General features: G+C 39.7%; 1 protein-coding gene and 1 long non-coding RNA gene across 3 annotated transcripts in view; one reads left to right on the top strand and one right to left on the bottom strand.

The window, feature by feature from the left end:
* Positions 1–21,871, bottom strand: part of MPP7 (MAGUK p55 scaffold protein 7) — a 223,598-nt gene that overhangs the window by 79,608 nt on the left and 122,119 nt on the right. The window contains 1 exon segment of the mRNA NM_001100347.1: positions 1,646–1,723. Coding sequence (NP_001093817.1) covers positions 1,646–1,723 — 78 coding nt within the window.
* The window catches only part of LOC104973767 (uncharacterized), a 178,034-nt gene that overhangs the window by 140,795 nt on the left and 15,368 nt on the right, over positions 1–21,871 (top strand). Inside the window, exon 3 of one of the 2 annotated variants that reach the window (XR_009496877.1) lies at positions 4,715–4,900. The exons of the other annotated variant lie outside the window; for it this stretch is intronic. This is a non-coding gene — a long non-coding RNA (uncharacterized lncRNA). Of the gene's footprint in view, positions 1–4,714; positions 4,901–21,871 lie in introns of those variants that run through there. 2 annotated transcript variants of the gene reach the window in all.

Raw genomic sequence — 21,871 nt, 5'->3', positions numbered from 1 at the left:
TTCATAAGAAGAAAAGCAAGATTCAAGTAGGAAAAAAAAAAACATTCAAAATATGAAAAATGCAGCACAGAATGCAAAATATGTACATATATTTTCATTTAAAAACCCTTCTCAAAACACTGCATCAAATTTCCATTTGTCCCTATAGTTTCTAGCAAGTTAAAAATAATTGTTATCTCGGGAAAGGACTTTTCTCTAAATGAGGGGTGTAATAATAAATTATACACAGAAAATAAGACCAGATAAAATTGATACATTCACTGAATATATTTCAAAAGGTACTTTTCCTTTTTCAAGGTAACAATTCTACAAAATTTTTAATTTACAAAAAGACACAAAGGGCTTTTTGCACTTTTAAACATTTAAACACTTCTGAGATGAATTACAAAATGCTAAGATTATATTTGCAAAAAAATCTCTAATTTAAAAAATGTACAATATGTTGTAACATGATTGGGCCTCAATTACATTGTTTTATAAATAAATATTTTCCCAAACTCTCAACAGTAAATGTTTTAAAACTGGTTTTCAAGGTTTTCCCAAGTTTCAAGTGTTTAGGTTCTGAAACTCATAGGTAAGTTTCTTCACAAAACATGTATATTGCAACATCCTTGTAATTTGTAATCTCTGTAGCTACAAATGGAAGAAAAAAATGGGAACTAAACAGAAAATATACAAATAGATTCACCATACAAGCTTTATTTTCTACTAACAAAGAAAAATCAACCTCTGAAGATGGTTAGTTTTTGTTTTTATAATTATTATACTTATAGCTCTAATCTCTTACTAAACTGAACTATAGTTTTATCATAGTAGTTTAAAATATTAAAAAACATGGCGGATTCATTTTGATGTTTGGCAAAACTAATACAATTATGTAAAGTTTAAAAATAAAATAAAATTAGAAAAAAATAAAAAATAAAATAAAATATTAAAAAACAGCAGGCTGAAGGATGTCACTAAAACCAGCTTCCACACCACATGTGCTTCTTGTCCAGCTTAAGTGTCCCCCTCCAGTTTATCCAGGTCTGTGCTCAATTCATCTGAGTCCGAAAGTTAACAGTAAGAAACAGCAAGTTAGTTCCCTGTCCCACATTTAAAATAAAATTATAGCTACAGGAAATTAACTACTCCATCAATGCCAACTGCAGCTCAAATTTATTTTTTGGTTATGAAGGTAATTTGGAAAGGTCTCACATCCATAAATCATTACCATGCTTTATAATCCATTTTAAAAACAACCCTGTCTTTTTATGTATTTCATCCGCCTCATTCCTATGCTAGCATCTGTCGTTTTCAGGACTGTCAGCGATAGAGCCATCTCATTTGTCTCTATTTCTCCAAAGCATTTCTCTTGCCTGGGACTTTCTCAGACACTGACAGCTGATAGCATCTCTCCCCACAGAGGCACAGCCTAAAATTTCTATTCTGTAGTTACCAAGGCAGGACTAGAGGGCATCTCCATGCAAAATCTTTAAGATAGGAAAGTGAAGGAAAATCAGCGTAGGGTCAGTGTAAACTCAGTGGTAAACTCAGGCCTTTCAGTTTGCAGTCCCAGAGCACGCACATCTGTCTGCACTAGGATGAGTCCTGCCCCCGGGGGTCACGGAGGACGAGTCCCCCTGAGCTGGGAAGGCACACTTACATCATCGGCCAAGGCTGCCGCGCCCTGAAGGATGGGCACAGGGTTCTGCTTCTCGTAGTAGTGAAGTTTCTCATGAATCTGGAAGAAAGGCAAACGAATATAAGTTCACCTGCTAGCGAACCACCTGAGACATTTACACATTTGATCATTTCAATAGAAACTGGTCTACTGAACATTCTAGACAAACATGTTTCTATAAACCCACAGATGACAATAGGTGTGCATAGTTCATCTAGTAAGACACTTCCATGTTTGTAACATGAAGTCAAACTGGGGGCGGGGGGTGGGATTATCGTGACACAGAACTCATGCGAAAATGAAATCTTTGTTCCCCCAAATAACCATTAGTTTTATAAAATCTTTAATTTCTAAAACATAATTGCTTCAATACTTCGAGCAGTGGTCGTAGGTTATATTCCTGCTAAAAACATAAATTATGATTAAAGCTAAGCAAGAAACTGGCAGCCACATCCTGACAGTTGGGGTGTAATAACGGCCCAGAACGAAGAACCAGGCGACATGCAGACTAAGGGCCACCCCTCCAGGAAGACATCTCACCCAGCACAATGCTCCTTCACTCCTTTTTTTTTTTTTACCCCCCACACCCATTCAAACTTCTACAAAACAAAGAGATTTCTCATAACTAGAGACATCTCTCATAACTATTCAGCTTCAGTTTTTCATTCTGGAAAACCAGTAAAATTCTCTTAATCAGGATAATTTTATTCTTCACTTCCCATCACCATTACCCCAGGAACACAAAAGAATATATTTTAATGCATTATAAGCCAACTGAGTTCCTTAAAAAAAAAAATCTAGAATGATAGTTAATAAAAAATAAATTTAAAAATACAAGTAGAAAGATAGTTACGAAACGAAAGGTGCTTTGACAAACGTATAACTCTCGGCACCTAAGTGTAATCTATTTCAGCTCTTACATGGGTGCCTTTATATTTTATGCTTGAAAATATACGTTAGCCTCTTTGTATTTACATTTGAGATGACTGCTCCCCCACTTATATATGAAAACCGGTTGTATCTCATGATTTCCTGTTTTTAATAGGTATCAAGTAAAATACTCTCTTAATTATGCTTGAAACTAAGCAAACTCTCGTAAAAAGTCTGGAAGACAGATTTTATTTTGATTAGCCAGATGCTATTGCTAAGAGAGGATTCTCTTACCTTGTTGGCAACTGCAATGCAGAGCATCAGGGAAAGAGTTTTGACACTTATGATATTACCAGAATGATCAAGGTAATGTTCTTATTTAACATCTTGGAAGCTTGCAACTTTTATCATATTATGAAAATAAATTTTAGAGAATACAAGCTATGAAACAAGTAATAGTTGATTTGAAGAAACTATTAAAGTATACTCTAAAATAAAAACCAACCATCCTAAAAGTTAAACTCATTTTGCTTAAATAATTATCAATAATTAGGTCACTTGAACAGATACTGTCATAGAATACTAAACTTCCTTGCTCACAAAACTCATCTAACTGTATTGTAGTTACTTGTTTAAGCGTCCTGCCTTCCTGCAACAATAAACCCCAAAGCTTATCCAAATCAGGCTTTCACCATATGCCTGTACTACCTCAGACTAGTCATTAGTATTCTTAATAATACGGCTTCAATGAGTTTAGTAGATTTTAATTCCGTGACCCTCACAAGAACACTGAAAGGTAGACAGCATCGTCTTACAGATAAGCAGATACACAGTTAAATGACTGGCTGTGGTCCCACAAATAGTAAATGGAGGAGCTGGGATTTAAAACTCAGCCATCTGGCTCAGCATCAGAGCACTTAATCACTCCACTAGTCTGTCTCAGACTAACATCTCATCTACATTCTCCACTGACCTCATTCACAGCTGAGTGAACGTGACAGAAAGGAGGCTGGACAGAGAGGTGACAAATCACAATGGCTGTTGCCAGTGACAACAGGATGACTGACAGTTCCCGTCCACCCCTCCCCCTTGGTTTTTCCTTTCTTCTGGTTGCTCATTTTTCTAAATTTATCAAACTACTATAATTATAACCTAAAATTACATGCCCCAAATAAGTGCTTTATCTCTCCATTTAATTTGCTTCTTCTGAGTGTCTTTTAAAAACAGCTTCCTCTTCCTACATCATCCTCTCTAGATCCTCACCCAGGGGTGTAAGAGTCCATCCCTCCTTGCCCATTCCTGGACTCTGTACTATACTAGCAATATTTTAAATGTTCTCCTAGAATTTCCAGATACTGGAAACCCTTTGTTCACACGTGTGCTACTTCAAAACATAATTTTAAAAATTAAGTTGGTTAGCAAAGTAAAAATTACTCTAAATAATTTTGAACTGTTCACTGTTTCCAAACATATTGAAATTCTGTTTTTTTACTAGTATTTAAAACGGCTGTTATTCAGTAGCTCAGTCGTGGTCACTCTTTGCAACTCCATGGACTGAAGCCCGCCAGGCTTCTCTGTCCATGGGATTTCCCAAATAAGAATTCTGGAGTGGGTTGCCATTTTCTTCTCCAGGGGATCTTCCTGAGCCAGGGATCAAAGCGACATCTCCTCCATTGCAGGCGGATTCTTTACCACTGAGCCACGAGGGAAGCCCAGTATACTAGGAACAAAACTTTAAAACCAAACTGATGTAAAAAACTCTAATATACAAACAGGTAAAATGTACAGACGTGGCCCCAAGGTTCACAAAGAAACATTCTGAGGCTGGACCTGCCCTGACTCAGTAGCTGAGTCACTGGCCATGGGGTTCCTGGACTGAGCACGGCTAGTGGATCTGAGGAACTGAATTTTTTATTTTCATTTAAACATTCCTATGGGACCAGTGGCTTTTATATTAGATAACATGGCATCACTTTATATTATTCACTCTGTAATGCCCCAGAAAAGTTCACGTTGATATATAGTTTGGCAAGTTCCCCTGAGGGGTAACATTCTGGAATCCAAAAGACAGATAAATAATCCAAGATGTCCTTTAGCAATAAGACAAATAGCATCCCTTACTAAATACAATGGATTACCAAATCTGAAAAATCTCATTTAACTAAACATTTCCCTTTGCAGATTCAACTACATAATAAAAGTGTACTTCGTTTTTCTCCCTTGAAGAATAAGAGAGCAAAAATGGAAGAAACTGAAGATAGAAAGAAGCTAGGGGTTAAAAAAAACTGGACAGAAGAGGAAACTCTGGTTACATTAATTTCATGTTAAAAATATATGCAATTATTCAAAAAAAATCCTAATAAGGAATGGCATGTGTTAAAATGTTTACAACACACTATTAAGAAAAAAGGACAATTCAAAACATATATATATTTATGCTCCATTAAATAGTTTTCATAAGGGCTTGTTTTCTATAATTATATTTCTAAACAGAAGAGAAGTCATTTAAAATAAAAATCATTTCTAGAGGTAACCAGGTCTTATAGGAAAGTTCTAAGTACCTTTATATACATTCACATCTTGAAAATAAATGTTCAATGTTTGTAAGGAAATCTGATGCCAATATTCTGATTTTGGTACATGTTCAGTAGAAACTGCCTTAAATAAGCTTCAGTAAATAAAGCCTGACTAGTCTCGATGCAATCATTTGTTTTAAATGACGTCTCAATGACGTGTGGAGGTAAACTGCCAAACACAGCCGAGGTTATCTGATTGACAGTAAATAAATCAAAGCTGTAAAATCCTTTCCTTGCCTTCTATTATGAGTATTAAAAAGCACTGAAAAGAACCACACGGTAGTTTGAATCTCTGCTGTGTTCAATCACAGTACTCATCCAAAAGTCGCACGTGTTTGCATACAGATACTACATGCACGCACATGTGTGCACACACGCCCCATCTCCCTCCTTTATTTAAAACACAGAGAGGAGGGAATTCGGTATTAAAAGAAGATCCACTGGTCACAATGACAGCCAAGAATTACACATGATATTGTGTAAACATTTCTTTAAATGAAAGTATTCTAATGGCTGAGACCCTCTTTTAAAACTAATAATTTACTCTTTCTCCAAAAGGAAAAAAAAAAAAAAACTTTAGCTCAAGAGAAAAAAAAAGGATGCGGAAGAGACGTTGTGAATTTAAAACTAAGAAAACAAGAAAGAGCAGAGGCAGCGGTGCCAGCTGCGCGTCCTCCCGTGTCTCACAGGCCTCGTCTCCCTCTCAGGGCTAATTTTCTTGGCTGACACCTCCAGAAAAAACAAAAAATGTTATAAAACTGATGAGAGTTGAATGCTTGTTTTATTCTTGCTTTTAAGGTGATAAACTGGCTTCACAGCGCCATAGACACTATCTTGTGAAATCAGTATCTACACGCTCTAAATTTATTAAGAGTATTTTTAGAGAATGAATGCTCAAATCCACAAAATGTGTTATAGTATATACATACTGTTTTTCCTATCTGACCAATTAATATGAGTTCTCTTTAGAGGTTTCCAAGTACCAACCCATCCCTGTATTCCCACCATGAACTTCATGTGTTATAACATATTGGTCTTTAATCAGTGGAGAATTCCATTGACCAATACTTTATTTAGAATTTCTGTATCAATATGCATAACTAATACTGCTACTTCTTTTGGTCCCTACTGGGTCTTTGATATCAACGCTACACTTTGATTATTTTGAAACTATGGAAGCTTTCTCCCTTTATGTGTTCTGCTGCCGCTGCTGCTGCTAAGTCACTTCAGTCATGTCCGACTCTGTTCGACCCCACAGATGGCAGCCCATCAGGCTTCCCCATCGCTGGGATTCTGCAGGCAAGAACACTGGAGTGGGTTGCCATTTCCTTCTCCAATGCATGAAAGTGAAAAGTGAAAGTGAAGTCGCTCAGTCACGTCCGACTCTTAGCGACCCCATGGACTGCAGCCTGCCAGAGTCCTCCGTCCATGGGATTTTCCAGGCAAGAGTACTGGAAACATCTAAATACCAGTGGAGTGATATCTTTCTTAAATATTTGATGGTGTTCCCCTGAGAAACCAGCTGACTCTGGTATTTTGATATTTTACTTCCTCTGCTTTAATAGCAATTCCTCCAATTTGTTGTTTCTATGTGTCCTAGTAGGTGCAGAAAATACTATTCCCTAGAAAGTTACCCATTTTTGTCTGGCTTTAAAAAGAGCTATCTGGAGCTACTCAAACAAAATAGTCTCTTAGAAGTCTGTAAATTTACTCCATAGTTTTTCTCTTGTTACCATTTCTTATTTGGTGTTTGTACTTTTGATCTACACTCTCGATATTTAGTAAGACCAAACTTCTTGGCCCTTTATTCTTATACAAAGCTTTTTGGATCCTATAATCAAAGAAGAACCAAGTAGGTATGTCTTAATTTCATTCTCTCTCTGCATCCTGGGAGTTTTCCTGAGATCTAACTTCCCTTTTACTCTTTTAAGCCTTGTCTAATCTCTGATGAACCTAGATACAGAGTTTTTGGGGTGATTTTTTTCTTTTTTAATGACTATACTTTTATTTCTATAGTTCAAAGAATTTGACAGATCTTTCTGTTCTCTTTTCCTACCACCAGTTATTATGATCAAGGCCTTCTTTTGTGACTAATATCACTTTAAATATCCTTATTTTATAGGCTATACAACATTGATTATATAGAGTGCTTAGGTTTTAATCTTGCTGTTGGTGGTGTCTGGTGATTAGACGCTGAAGATAAACTATATTCTCAAACGCTCTGTAATTGAGGGTTGTTAGAAGTCTTCAGTTGGGTGTTATATGAAGGAGTCCTGGGTAAAAGGTATCAGATCAGATCAGATCAGTCGCTCAGTTGTGTCCGACTCTTTGCGACCCCATGAATCACAGCACACCAGGCCTCCCTGTCCATCACCAACTCCCAGAGTTTACTGAGACTCACGTCCATCGAGTCAGTGATGCCATCCAGCCATCTCATCCTCTGTCATCCCCTTTTCCTCTTGCCCCCAACCCCTCCCAGCATCAGAGTCTTTTCCAATGAGTCAACTCTTCGCATGAGGTGGCCAAAGTACTGGAGTTTCAGCTTTAGCATCATTCCTTCCAAAGAAATCCCAGGGCCTTTACAGAAATATTTTTTATTTGCTTCCGATAGGTGACATAGAACCATCACCAGCCCCTCTGCTCAATTTCAGAGCCCAGGGCGCTTGGATTCTGTAGGTAAAAAACTCAAACCCCAAGCCATGGACCAACCAACTCATGGTTATAATTCTTAAAGTAGACTTTCTTCTGTTCCTACCTAATCCCAAGAAGAGACAGATCAGATTCCTCACCCTCCCCCGAGAAAGTGACTCAGAATTTTCCTTCCCTTCCCATTCACTAACAGAGTAACCATTTTCTCTGTTTCTCAATATCTCCTGCAGCCAGAAAGTAAAGACAGTGGCCCCCTACCCCACCTCTGGCCATTCCCCTCATCACAGACACAACTGAAGCTCAACAGCCAGTTACCTGTAGAGCATTCCGTTTTCACCTCATTTCTAAAACAAGTGATTTTCCTTTCTTTCTTACAAGCTCAGTAATGTATTTTTTTAATAGCTTGCGATTCTTACCCAGAACTTCGAAGAACTTCTTGTAAGAATTACAAGACTGGGTCAGTAATTTAATTTAAATTAATTCTGGCATCTAATAAAGTAGCATCCGGTTCCCTTGTGTAGTATTATTAGAAAAGTGAGGGGGAAAAAATCACTTTTTGCTTCTAGGAGGAGATTCTAGGTACCTTTATATTTGAACTTTCATGAGTAATTAGGTTCATTTGGCTAGGGAGATCCATTTTGGTCAGTGTTTCTACCTGAATAGTTCATTTAATTTGAATTAACTTTTTGATGGTTGAAGGAGAAACCCTTACGTTTGTCTTCAGACTGTTGTTCTCTGTGACATGAGTTTATGAGTATGCTTGTGCTTACAAGCACAACAGAACTTTGAGCCTGTAACTATTCCTGGGACACAGCCAGAATGGGGAGAGGGGAGCCCTTGCTACTTTGCCTGCAATTTAGGCCAGGATGCTGGCAACATTGCTACAAAAATTCTTATAAGGGACATAGGATAAAGTGGTTGTAAATACCAAAAAAACAGTTTTTAGGTTTAAGATAAATTATAAAAAGCAACAAACTTGATTTTGGTTGACTATGTAGTGCTTCTATTTGAAACTACTTCCCAGAACTTTCTCGGCAGATCGGATTCCTTTAGTTCCCAGAACAATATTCTAGAGGGAGTAGCCAGGGCATTAAAGTGTCTTTGGAATGTGTTAGTGATTCAACAAAAACTGAACTTGAATTATTCACTCCAGAAGTATATAAACTATCCAATATTTGTACATACCTCGTTCATTCTTCCCCTCATAGTGAAATGATCAGATTTGCCATTAAAAAAAGATCTGTTATTTCAATAATAATTGAAAAGCCAGGAACTGCTAAATGTTCATCAGAGAGATGGAAGATGGTATCGCGAATGGCAGATGGGGTAATGTAAGGTCATGGAACTGGGACAGGTCTCAGGATACAAGTAGCAATAATTATGTTCTGGGCTTACTTGGAGTTTACATGTTAACATGCAAGCACTGTCATTACAGCTGTAAAAGAAAGTCTTCATGTTTCATATGCTGCCACTTACTCCCCTAATGTGATGTTACCAGGAGGTGGGTCTATAGGGGGTGATCAGGTCAGGAGAGCAGCGATCCCCTGAAAGAGGTTAGTGCTGTAAAAAGAGAGATCCCAGAGGGTCCCTCCCCCTCCTTCCCCAGTCCACAGGGGAGGACACAGAACAAAATGAGGGATGTTTATGGTCCAGGAAGCAGGCCCTCACCAGACCTCAAACCTGCTGCAGCACTGATCCTGGAAGTCCAGCCTGCAGAAGAGCATAACAATAGTACCTAGAGTGCCTATTCTTGTTGTGTAGTGGCAACGTTGTGTCCAGCTCTTTGTGACCCCACGGACTGCAGCCCACCAGGCTCCTCTGTCCATGGGATTTCCCCAGGCAAGAATACTGGAGTGGCTTGCCATTTCCTTCTCTAGGGGATCTTCCCAGTCCAGGGATCAAACCTGTGTTTCTTGCATCGCAGGTGGATTAGTTACCACTGAGCTACCTGGGAAGCCCTAAAACCTATGACATAGGGGTACTGTGAAAATTAAAGTAACCATTAAAAGAGCTTCACAGTGTCTCTAGAAAATAGAAGATACCCCCAAAATGATAGAGTATGTCCTGATTTTCCCTCAGACCCTCCACTAACATTCCAAGGAGAGGACACACTAGTTTCTCCTTGACAATATCACATCGCACACACATAAGATACAGTTAATGCCTGAAGATAAAACGTCGAAGCAAAATTACCACCTTGGTGCAAGCAGAAAACACACGTTTCTGATTAAATGCCATCCCCTATCCCAACATGTCTTCAAAAACAAAGTAAAAGAATAAATGGACTTGAATGAAGGTAGTGGCCACAGGGTTAAGAAAGCCCGGGTGAACGCAGAAAAGGCAGATGTTAAATCTGACCACAGCAAGTAGCAAATGGAGAGAGCACAAGACCCATGGGATTTCCTGGCAGAATGTGGTCTGTGATGAAAAATGTAAATGGGCACATTTGTCCCCATGTGAAAAAAGGACCCATGTAAAGCAAGCATCACTCTGGATGCCCTGTTCCCAAAAAAGAAAGTCCTGTCTTTCGGGAGAAGAAAGGACAAACTCCTCACACAGAAAATTAACTGCTAGATGGAAGGGTTCTTGGAAAAGGACAGTCGCCGCCAGAATTACTTCGGAGACCACACCAAACTAGCCATCATGGTTGGCTCTCATCTCCCTATGGGAATTTAAAGACCCTTTGCCCACAACCCCAAGTTCTGTTGAAGTTGATGAGGAAACGCATAGTTTTGAGATGAGCTAGGATCTGGTAAAGAGAGTGCAATACATTCCAACGTGACTATATGGAAAACGAGTGTTAGAATCCAGACTTCACTCACAGTAGAAACACCCAGCAATCATAAATTAGTTGTCACTTCCTTACTCAGATCTGTCTATGCTTTGACACTGCACTTGAGATTAAGGGTAGGCTGCCAGTGCACCTTGAAATTCAAAGTAGCTGGGCTCCTGCATGGCCCAGCCCCTACCTGATTCCAGCTGGAGCTGTGCCTCCAGCAAGTGCCAATCACAGGGACTTTATGCTAGTTCCTCACCCCCCGGGCCTCCTCCTCCATCAGGGCATTCACTCTGCCTGCTATGCTGCTGAGCTATGCGGGTGCCCCCACACAGCTTTGGGTCTCAGCTCAAATGTCACTTATACAAAAACACAGCCCGAGGGTCCCACCCACTCAAATTAGCACCCCCCCACTATCTGTCCTGATATTCCCCCCTTTTTTTGATCATCACCCTTACCAGATTTCAGATTCGCTGACAATTTCTCTATTGGCTTGCACCTGTCCCCATGAGATAATGAAATGCATAAACTAAGGGCAATGTCCCTAGAGTTCCTACTATATCCTTCGCTCCTAGTCCAATACCCCTCATAAAACAGAAGCTCAAAAGTTATCATTATTATTCATGATAAAGGGATCTATGAATCTTGAAATCCCAGCTAGCCAGTAACATTCTAAGATCACAGTTTAAAAGGATGGTGTGATTTTTTTTCCTTCTTGCCTCCAAACTGATGTCTAGCGCCCATAGCTGAAGAAAAAGTGCTAAGTCCACATGCGTGCTAAGTCACTTCAGTCAGGTCCAACTCTTTGCAATCTTATGGACTGTAGCTGACAGGCTTCTCTGTCTATGAGATTCTCCAGGCAAGAATACTGGAATGAGTTGCCACGGCCTTCTCCCCATCTCTTATGTCTCCTGCAATGGCAGGTATGTTTTTACCACTAGCTGTTGGAAGCTACCTGGGAAGCCAGTTAAGTCCCGTCTAAGAAAATATCCAACAACTAGAAATGTATCTGTCGAGAGCTGTAGAGGTGGTTGAACTATAACCATCGACCATGGCTACTGCCCCATCTGTCCCTTCCCTGTGTGTGCATGTAGAGAGTATGTGTGTGTATGTAATTCTATGCAAAAGAAGACAAAGAAAAATCATCTTATCAAGGCAGGAAAAGAGAAAACTAGGAATAAGGAGTCTTCAGCCTAGCGAAGCAATCCTCTAAGAGAATCCCTCACGGAGAATGAAATACAGACAACAAAAGATACTGAAAAGATACTCTCCAGCTCAGGCGGCCAACTAGTTGGTTTAGCCTTTGTGTCGATCTAACCAGAGGATGGAGAGCAATGAGAAGAGATGGCAGGATAAATCTAGAGTGGTGGGGGCACTCCCGCTTGGTCTGCAATGACATTTGGATTCCCTGGGTGCGTAAAGGGCCCCCTTTGAAGGTAGTAGCTTGAGCTGCCTTGCTGGTACCCCAGCCAACTGCACAGCAAAGGCTGTCATCACACCAACTGTGCCCCAGGAGAGATGTAACTTCTGTGTCCTTAACACAAAGAGATACACATGCCAGGAAGTGTGTCAGTCTGAAAAGCAGCAACAATGTGGACAATTAAGCAAAAAATAGTGTCCCATTCCCCCCCACAACCTCTTTTTGGGAGTAAAAACCTCCCAAACTTGATCTCCCAAGAGTAAACCAGGCCTTCTCCAAGGGGAGACAGAGAGAGAGAGAGAGAGACAGATGAGGGTAAGGGGTGGAGGGGAGAGGGTGAGGAGTTGTGTTTGTGTGTGCATAGAGGGGTGAGGGGATGAAACGACATACTGCCTACCCCACCCCATCAGCTTGGCTACCCCTGGCTGGCCCTAGGGAAGGAAGAAGGTGAGGTATAAATCCGATATGACATGGGAGCCTTAAACTGGTCCTTTAATACCTGAAAAGGTCTTGGGAGTTATAGACTTTGAAAGAAATTTTGCTTAAGAGATAGAAAAGCTAGTCTCAATGTAACAAAGTTTGGTACAGGGACTGAAGGAAAATTAAAACTGCCTTTTATTTGCACTGAGCTGTTCAATGTGCTGATAACAGTGGTTCCAACTAACTGCCATCTCACACTTTCTGTATCAGAACCCCTTCGTCCTCTTAAAATTCACTGAGGACCTCAAAGAGTTCTTGAAAGTGAAAGTGTTACTCGCTCATTCGTGTCCAACTCTCTGAGACCCCATGGGCTGTAGCCTGCCAGGCTCCTTTGTCCATGGAATTCTCCAGGCAAGAATACTAGAGTGGGTTGCATTCCCTCCTCCAGGGGATCTTCCCCACCCAGGGATCGAACCCGGGTCTCCTGCATTGCAGGCAGATATTTTACCATCAGACTCTTATGTGAAGCAGATTCTTATGTGGGTCTTTTTCATTGACATTTGCAGCAGTGAAATTAAAACTAAGAATTTTTAAATTTTTAGTAATTTAGAATAACCACTATGTTAACATTTTTCATAAAATGCAAACATTTTCAGAATAAAAATTTTAGAAAGAACTTATACTATTTTACAAATTTATCAATATCTTTCCATTCTGGCTGAAGCAGCTGAATTCTCCAGTGTGCCTCTGCATTCAGTGTGTTGGGACAGGTCACTTTGGTTGAAATACAAGAAGAAAATCAGGCCTCACATAAGCTGGGAGGAGGAAGTCATATTATTTCCACTGATTGTGGAGAGTCTTGGGACTCAGTGCTCGAGAGATGGCTACAGGTGGCAGGCATTTAGGGGTGAGCTGCAATGTGAACTCTGAGGCGATATCCATGAGCCTCCCAGATTACATCACAATTATGGACCTCCTCTGCCCTCCACATGGCCCTCTGTCCATGTATAATTTTGTGATTTCAGGCATTGTTCATGTGGAAAACAGTGCTTCAACGAGTTACGTGAGTTTTCCAAATATTTACACATTTCATGGCACAACAACAGAATCATATTCACTAATATAACCACAGATCTCATGGTGTTGGCCGACACAGGTCTTCAAAATTCTAGCAACTCTTTGAAAGCTTGAATTTTTATCATTGGCAACACTATGGTGAATTGCCATCCCTGAAGTGACAGGCTGACTTCAATTATTTGAGAAAATGTTTTCCAAACATCACCTCATCTGAATAAATGTAGTTTCTATATTGGTCATTCTGAGAGGTGCAAATGGTATCCTATGAAAAAGGTAGCTGGTTTAGTTCTCAATCCTACAACTGCTCTGATCCAAAGGGCTTCTGAGTACATCTCCCATCTTCTGTGTTACAAGGACTTGAGGGTAGAAAGACACGTCCTCCATAGTTGTAATTTAATGCAATTAATCTTTTTTTGCTTGACCAAGCACATTCTTAATTAAATCTGACATTTGTTTCCTACTGTGTGTGTGCAGTAGTAAGAACGTAATGATGACCAACTGGCACCACGTGGGACCACTGCCCCGACTTCTGTGGACACACCGGTACTCTTACCCACCAATGCAAATGCCAATCCAGTAATAAAAAGTAAATAACATCATAGTATTATTACAAAAACAGCTTTGACCTTGCAGACCCCTGAAAGTCTCTAGCACCCTCAGGGTTCCGCAGACCACACTTTGAGAATCAAGTCGCCACTATATAAAATTCTGAGTGCCTGTGGCATCACTGACTCGATGGACGTGAGTCTGAGTGAACTCCAGGAGTTGGTGATGGACAGGGAGACCTGGTGTGCTGCGATTCATGGGGTCGCAAAGAGTCGGACACGACTGAGCGACTGAACTGAACTGATAGTAAATGAAAGCAGAAGCTAACATTTCTTTGTGGCTGTCCCACCCACAGTGAACTGTTCTGACTCTAGAAAAACAATGTTAATATTTTCTACCTTACTCACACTTTCTTTGGGATCCAGCATTTGACCTGAAACCACAGGTCTGGGTTCCTAATACCTATTACTCTCAGAATGAGGTGGTGCACATGTGCAGGCAAAGTCACTTCAGTCATGTCCGACTCTTCACGACCCCAGCAGACTAGCCCACCAGGCTTCTCTGTCCATGGGGATTCTCCAGGCAAGAATACTGGAGTGGGTTGTCATGCCCTTCTCCAGGGGATCATTTCAATCTAGGACTGAACGCATGTCTCCAGCACCTCCTGCATTGGCAGGCAAGTTGGTTCCTGATACCTATTACTCTCAGAACCAGGTGGTACTTTTCCATAAAGCCATGTGTTTCAAGTCTGAAAAGTGGTGACGAGAAGCTTTAAATGAAAGACTGGTGGTGGTTTAGTTGCTAAGTAGTGTCTGGCTCTTGCGACCCCACGGACTGTAGGCTGCCAGGCTCCTCTGTCCGTGGGATTTCCCAGATAAGAATACTGGAGCGAGTTGCCATTCCCTTCTCCAGGGGATCTTCCTGACCCAGGGATTGAACCAGCATCTCCTGCATTACCAACTGAGTCACCAGGGAAGCCAAGTAAAAGACTAAGTATACTTTAAAGAGTTAAACACTTGCCTGGAAAATCCCATGGACAGAGGAGCCTGGTAGGCTGCAGTCCATGGGGTCGCGAAGAGTTGGACATGACTGAAGTGACTTAGCAGCAGCAGCAAAGAGTTAAGCAGAGACACACAACAGGTTTCAGCATTCCATGAAATTTAGGTTGGCTCCATCCCTTAATGTCTCATTATTCACATTTTTGTCAGAGTCCTGACATTTGATGTCTTTCACTCTGGCCTGTTGCTGCAAATGTTAGTACATTTAAACCTATGCAATTTATAACAGTGTCCCAGACCAAGTGCCTCTGGCATCAGCCCAAGACTGCTCTTATCATCTTCTTTTATTTATTGCACTGTTTCAAAACTGTTCTTTCTCTCACACATTTATGTAAGTTTTTCAATTTATATTTTTGCTTTTTATACATTTTTCTATTCTAAAATGCTCTTCTATTTTTCTGCTTTCTCTAATAACATAAAAAGCCATTAGCTTGTTCTATTACCATCACAGCCAGAATACTTTAATGCCCTTAAATAATTGTATTTGCAATTGTAGCAAATCAACGGCAAGTGTAGCACATCTACAAAAATTATTTTCTTCCTCCTCTAAGTTTTATATAAGACACAGCTAACCACTCCTCTCTTATTCTTGGCAGAGTTAACTAATGTTTGTCTTTCTATGAAAAAGCATTTTTAAACAGAAAAACAAAGCTGCTAATATACATGAGGCTTTGCAGGCATGAATAATCAAATATACCTCTTGGTCAATAGAAACAAAAACTTAAAATGACTTTGCTTATAGAGAGATGGTCTCTGGGTGTGCTGGAAAAATTCAGACCAAAATTACCATTTTAATCTTGTTCCAAAACAAAATTTTCCAACCACCTCAAAGCTAAATGTCCTAGACTTTTAAAGTGTAAGTTTAAGTATCTGTAATTTATTTCTAATAAAAAAAAAGAACCCTCAATTTTCTAAGATTATTTTTCCAAATTTTCACTCTATTAAGTCCTTAGAACTGAAAGGGTATATGTGAAAACATCTTTATGGAAATGAAGCTATAAACCTTTTATGCCTTTCTACTAGCTTTAAAACTATCTCAGATACCAAAAGGTATATAAACATAAAATCTAATTATTTTTAAACGGTAGAGGTTAAAATAGAATTACTGGTTTGGTTTAGGCCTCCAAATTCCAAGTCACAATTCAAAATATAATCCAATTCAATCTTCAGAGCTGAATCCATCAAATCTTACCTCTGAACTTTAAAAGATGGAGCTGAGCTTCCCTTCAAATCAATTAAAAGAAAGCATTGTTTAATACTGAAACCTGAATGAAACAAGATCTCAAGAGACGCAAAGATAACTCTCTGCAAAAGCAAAAGAACCGTTTTCCCATCAACTTAATATTTCATGTGGAAACATCAACAATCCCAACTCCAGGACAGAAGAGCTTCCATTTTAGAGATGGTGAATTGTGTCCACCAATTCATCACCCCTCTTACTCAGGATCCCACTGAAATGCCCACACAAGACACCAGGGAAGCCCTAGTTACAGATACTGAAATAGAACATTAACCTGGATCATTCACGTGGGCCCCGGGTAATCACAGGGTCCATATAATCGGGATGCAGAAGTATTAGACAGAAGGCCATGTGATGATGGAAGCAAAGAGGAAAAAAACCATGTGATACAGGCCCCAGGGAGGAGAACAGCACCTAAAAGCTGGAAAAGGTGGACCCATCAAGGGTCCAGAAGAAACCACCCCGTGGACACCTTAATCTCAGCTCAGTGAGACTTCTGGCCTCCAGACTGTGAAAGAATAAATTTGTGTTCCTTTAAGCCAACGAGATTGTTGTAATTTGTTGCAGCAGCAATAAGAAAGTAATACGTACAGGTTTAGGAGGCTTAGGAACTGCATCAGTGCAGCGGACTGCAGCATTTGCTCAGAATATTTACTTAGTACAGACAACAAAGCATCCTAGGTCTTAAAAAATCCCCCGGCCCCAGCACCCAGCTTGTCTGAAAGGAGAAAAAGTTAGATCTCTTCAGGCCCATTCATCCTATGAAGCCAGGAACCACCACGCTTAGAAGGGGAACTTGGCCAAACCAACCATCTCCACTTGTCAGACTGGACTCGCGTATTAATAAATGAAGACGCACCAAATTCATGATGAAAATCACAGAAGGGCAGTCACTGCAGACATGGTTCCAGTGGGTTGTTACACTGAACATGAGCTCTGTCCGACAGTATAAGGACAGGATGACTGTGGTCACAAAGATTTTAAAGGCAGCCAAAGTGCATCACATCAAAAACAAAAGAACCTGGGCATGACGTCTTCCAAACATCATTCTGCTAAGCGCTGACCCTGTCAGACCAATCAAAATAAATCAGACCTGGAATGTAGTTTCCCACATGGTCCTGAAGATCCTCATCTTCCAAGCAAACTAGCAAAATGTTCTCTCTTAAACAAAAAAACTCCTTGTAACTTGTATGCGAATGTTTCCCTAATACAGGGTTCATGTTCAGTTTTGCTTGTTTGTGAGCCTCACAAAATAATGTCAGACTGTACGTAGTTTTCTGGGTCTTTCCATCCACACCCAACATTATGTTTTGAAAATTCACCCGTTCTGTTGTACATCTTCTAGATTTTTTTTGCTGCTGCATAATACTTCATTGTACAAAGAAAGCCCAAATTATTATCCATTTTCTTTTAATGGGTTTCTGAGTTATTTCAAGTTCTGCTGCTGCTAAGAATGCTGCAAACATTTCCTGGCACACAGAACTGCTGGGTCACAGAGTATAATTATTTTTAACTTGATGAGTTAATGTCAAATTGCTCTCTAAAATGGTGGTATTTAGTTACACCCCCACTAGCAAAATGTTCATCCACATATTCAACCAGTACTTCCTTTTAACAGAGTCTTAATTTTTGCCAGTCTCATGGGGTAAACAAACAGCTACCTCACTGTGCTATTAATCTGCAAGCCATGCTTACTGATAATTACATTTTCTATGTCTTCTGGTCCAATGGTTTTCTGTTGCTTTTACCCATTTTCTACTGAATTGTTTTTATTCCTCTTACAGGTAGTTCTTTAGATTTTCAGGAAGTGAAAGCTTTGCCAATTTTAAGTATTATATACCTATGGCTGATTCATGTTGATATATGGCAGAAACCAACACAATACTGTAAAGCAATTATCCTCCAATCAAAAGTAAATACATTTTTTAAAAAGTATTATAACTCCCAATTTGTGGCTTGTCTTTTCACTTATTTATGGGCTACTTTGACAAACCATTTCTTAGTTTTAATGTAGTCAAAATTTTCACATTATTTTTATGACAAATAGAATGATACTCTCCCATCTCCCCCAAATATTTTCAAGTTTTGCTTCTCACTTTTGGATATATAATCCACTGAACACTGGTTTTCATTATGAAGTGAGTTAGAGATCCAAATCCACTGGTTTTTTTTTTTTTTGAATGCAAATTCTTTAATTATCAACATTTTTTTTTAATTTAATTTAATTTTATTTTTTAACTTTACAATATTGTATTGGTTTTGCCATATATCAAAATGAATCCACCACAGGTATACATGTGTTCCCCATCCTGAACCCTCCTCCCTCCTCCCTCCCCATACCATCCCTCTGTTTCTTAATGTGGATAAATCAGGGTGACCCTACACTTGAAGGTCTGTACCAGGAACTCCTGTGTCCTTGGTTCTACCTTATGCCTGTATCAAGACCAGGCCATCTTCACAATGGAGACTTCCTGATAAACCTTGATCCCTGGTAGAAGTACCACCACCCCACCATCCCCCACCCTTATCTGCATCAGGAGATGCTAGCTCTTGTTGGCACTTTGCTGGTGTATATATACTAAAGCTATAAGACCCTGGGGAAACAAATGGCAACTTGACAATTCTGAGTCTTCCTACAGGAACAGGGCATCACTCTCTACCTGCTGTATCTTCTCTAATGGTTCGGTAAAGGCTCATAATTTCTTGTGTATAAGTCCAACATTTTTGTTGCATTTCTTCTTTGGCAACATGGCTTTTGCTGCAATTGTCAACAGGGTAAAAAAAAAAAAATTTCATTTTCAGTTGGTTGCTAGAGACTATAATCAACTGATTTTTGTGTATACCTTGCAGTCAGCCCACCAGTGCTACCCTCTCTACTAACAGTCTGTAGAGGAGTTGGCTCTGTGGGGACAATCGCATCCTTGGTGAAGGATGACAGCTTTGTGTCTTTTTCCCACTCCTTCATCCCCTTCTCTTATACCTTTGATTAGGATCTCCATTACCAAAGAAATTTAAGTGATCATAGAAAATACTTTTCACTTCTTCCGATTTTAAAAGGAATGGTTCTAATTTTTCTCCTGAAGAATATGAATTTCTTATAAACTTTGATAGATATCTACAAGAAAGTTTCCTCCCATTCCTCCATATAATCATTCCTCAATTTGGGGATTGAATACTATTCCAGACACTGAAGATAACAAAATCTTCAGATGCTCCAGTCCTTAATATAAAATGGCAGAGTATTTGCATATAACTGACACACCTCCTCCCATATACTTTGCAATGGCACCCCACTCCAGTACTCTTGCCTGGAAAATCCCATGGACAGAGGAGCCTGGTAGGCTGCAGTCCATGGGGTCGCTAGAGTCGGGCACGACTGAGCGACTTCACTTTCACGCATTGGAGAAGGAAATGACAACCCACTCCAGTGTTCTTGCCTGGAGAATCCCAGGGATGGGGAAGCCTGGTGGGCTGCCGTCTATGGGGTCGCACAGAGTCGGACACGACTGAAGCAACTTAGCAGTAGCAGCAGCAGCAGCTGACTTACAGCTTCCCTGGAGGCTCAGTGGTAAAGAATCTGCCTGCCAATTCAGGAGATGTGGGTTTGATCACTGGGTTGAGACAATCTCCTGGGGAAGGAAATGGCAACCCACTCCAGTAATTCTTGCCTGGAAAATCCCATGGACAGAGGAGGCTGACAGGGGTCGCCAAAGGGGTCCAAGGGGTCACAAAGAGTCGGATATCACTTAGCAACTAAGATTTACTTACTTACATATGATCAATTTATATTATGCATCCTGTGTATTGAAATCCTACTGTAATGAATCTGTTGAATTATCTCTCCTTAATAAATTTTTGCTTATTCATTTTGAGGCAGTTTTGTTGCACGTACACAAGTTTCAAAGTGAACAGTTGTTAATTCATCATTTTATAATGACCTTCTCCATCTCTAATACTATAATGGCATTTATTTCAACGTCTACTTTGCTTGACAGTATTATAACTTTCCCCACTTTGGTTCAGTATTTGCCCTAATAATCATTTTCCATTTTCCACCTCTTTACTTTAAACTTTATGTTTTAGGCATGTTTCTTACAAATAGTATATGACTAAATTATATTGTTAACAGTCCGCGGGTTTTTCTAACTCCCAAGGTTAGTCACTTTTATACCTGTTGTGACTACTGATACGCATGAACTTTATGTTTACATCTCCTTGTTTCTTTTCGTACTACTTTTCTTTTTCTCGCATTTACTTTTGTATTGACTGCCTCATTTTCTTGTGTTGCTCTTTTTTCTTTTTTCTTGTTTTTCTTCTTTTCCCCCCCTCTCTGAATGGTTGGAAACTCATGATCTCTATTATGTGTAGGGTCATCTTACATTTTTCCATGCACCTTTAACATAAAGGAAACACCATCTTAATTACCATCAGAACACTTTAAATTCTATCATTTCCCGCCCAACTCAAATGCTGCTGGGTCCACACATGATGCTTACAGTATTCTAGCTTTGTCTTTATTTTAGACAACCAAGTCTGACCTTTAAAAAGTCATTTTACATAAACAATATTGTTTAGAGGGACACATATGATGGCATTTTTATTTGATCATCACACCTTACATCATCTCAAGTCATCCACTTCCATCTGGAATTCCATCTCCCCCTAAATCCATCCCTTAGCTGTTCCTTCAGTGTAAGCCTCAGGTCAGCAAGCTTACTCAGTGTCCCTTATACTGTTGACCTTGAAAAACGAAGGAGTTAATCCACATATAACTTAAATTGTGCCCTCAGCATCCTTGGAGCCAACCAACCATGGACCTTGTAGGACTGCAGCATTTATTACTGAAAAATAATAAATATAAGTGGACTCAGGCAGTTCAAACCCACACTGTTCAAGTGTCAACTGTACAGCATTTTTATTCACTTCATTTCTAGAAAATAATTCTGCAGAGGTATGTCTAGGTTAACAGTACTTTTCTTTCAGTACTTGGAAGGTTATTACTATCTTCTGGCTTATATTTTTTGATTTTGAGAAGTCCGCTAATGCTTGAATTATCGTGCTTAGTCCTTTCTCTCTGGATCCTTTTACACTCTTCTCTTTTCCTTTATTGCTCTGTGGTTTCACAACAATGCACCTAGACATGGAGATACTTTAAAATGTCTTTTAAATATATATATATATATATATATATATATATATATGTTGAATACACTGTGCTCCCTGAAGCTGTGAAATCATGGTTTCCTTCAGTTCTGGAAAACTTATAGCCACTCACTCTCAAGTCTCTCCTCGTTCTTCAGATCTGCTTTAAAGTTCACCAATTCTCTTTACTTGTATCTAATTCACAATCTAAGCTATTAAATCCACTTAGGCTTTTAATTCAACAGTTACATTTTTAGAAGTTTCATTTTCTACCCAAGTCTGCTTGCTAACCATTAATCTCTCACTATAGCTCATTTCTGGGACAGCATCCTTTATATCTCTGTTTTCTCCCTTTAGTTTCCTGCTCAGGTAACAGGCTGAGGAAGGTTGTTCTCTGACATAACTGCTGCTGTTGTTCAGCCACTAAGTCGTGT

Source organism: Bos taurus, chromosome 13, assembly GCF_002263795.3.
Source record: "Bos taurus isolate L1 Dominette 01449 registration number 42190680 breed Hereford chromosome 13, ARS-UCD2.0, whole genome shotgun sequence".
Classification (NCBI taxonomy): domain Eukaryota; kingdom Metazoa; phylum Chordata; class Mammalia; order Artiodactyla; family Bovidae; genus Bos; species Bos taurus.
Note: the sequence above shows the minus strand (reverse complement) of the source record. Positions and strands in the feature narration are given on the sequence as shown.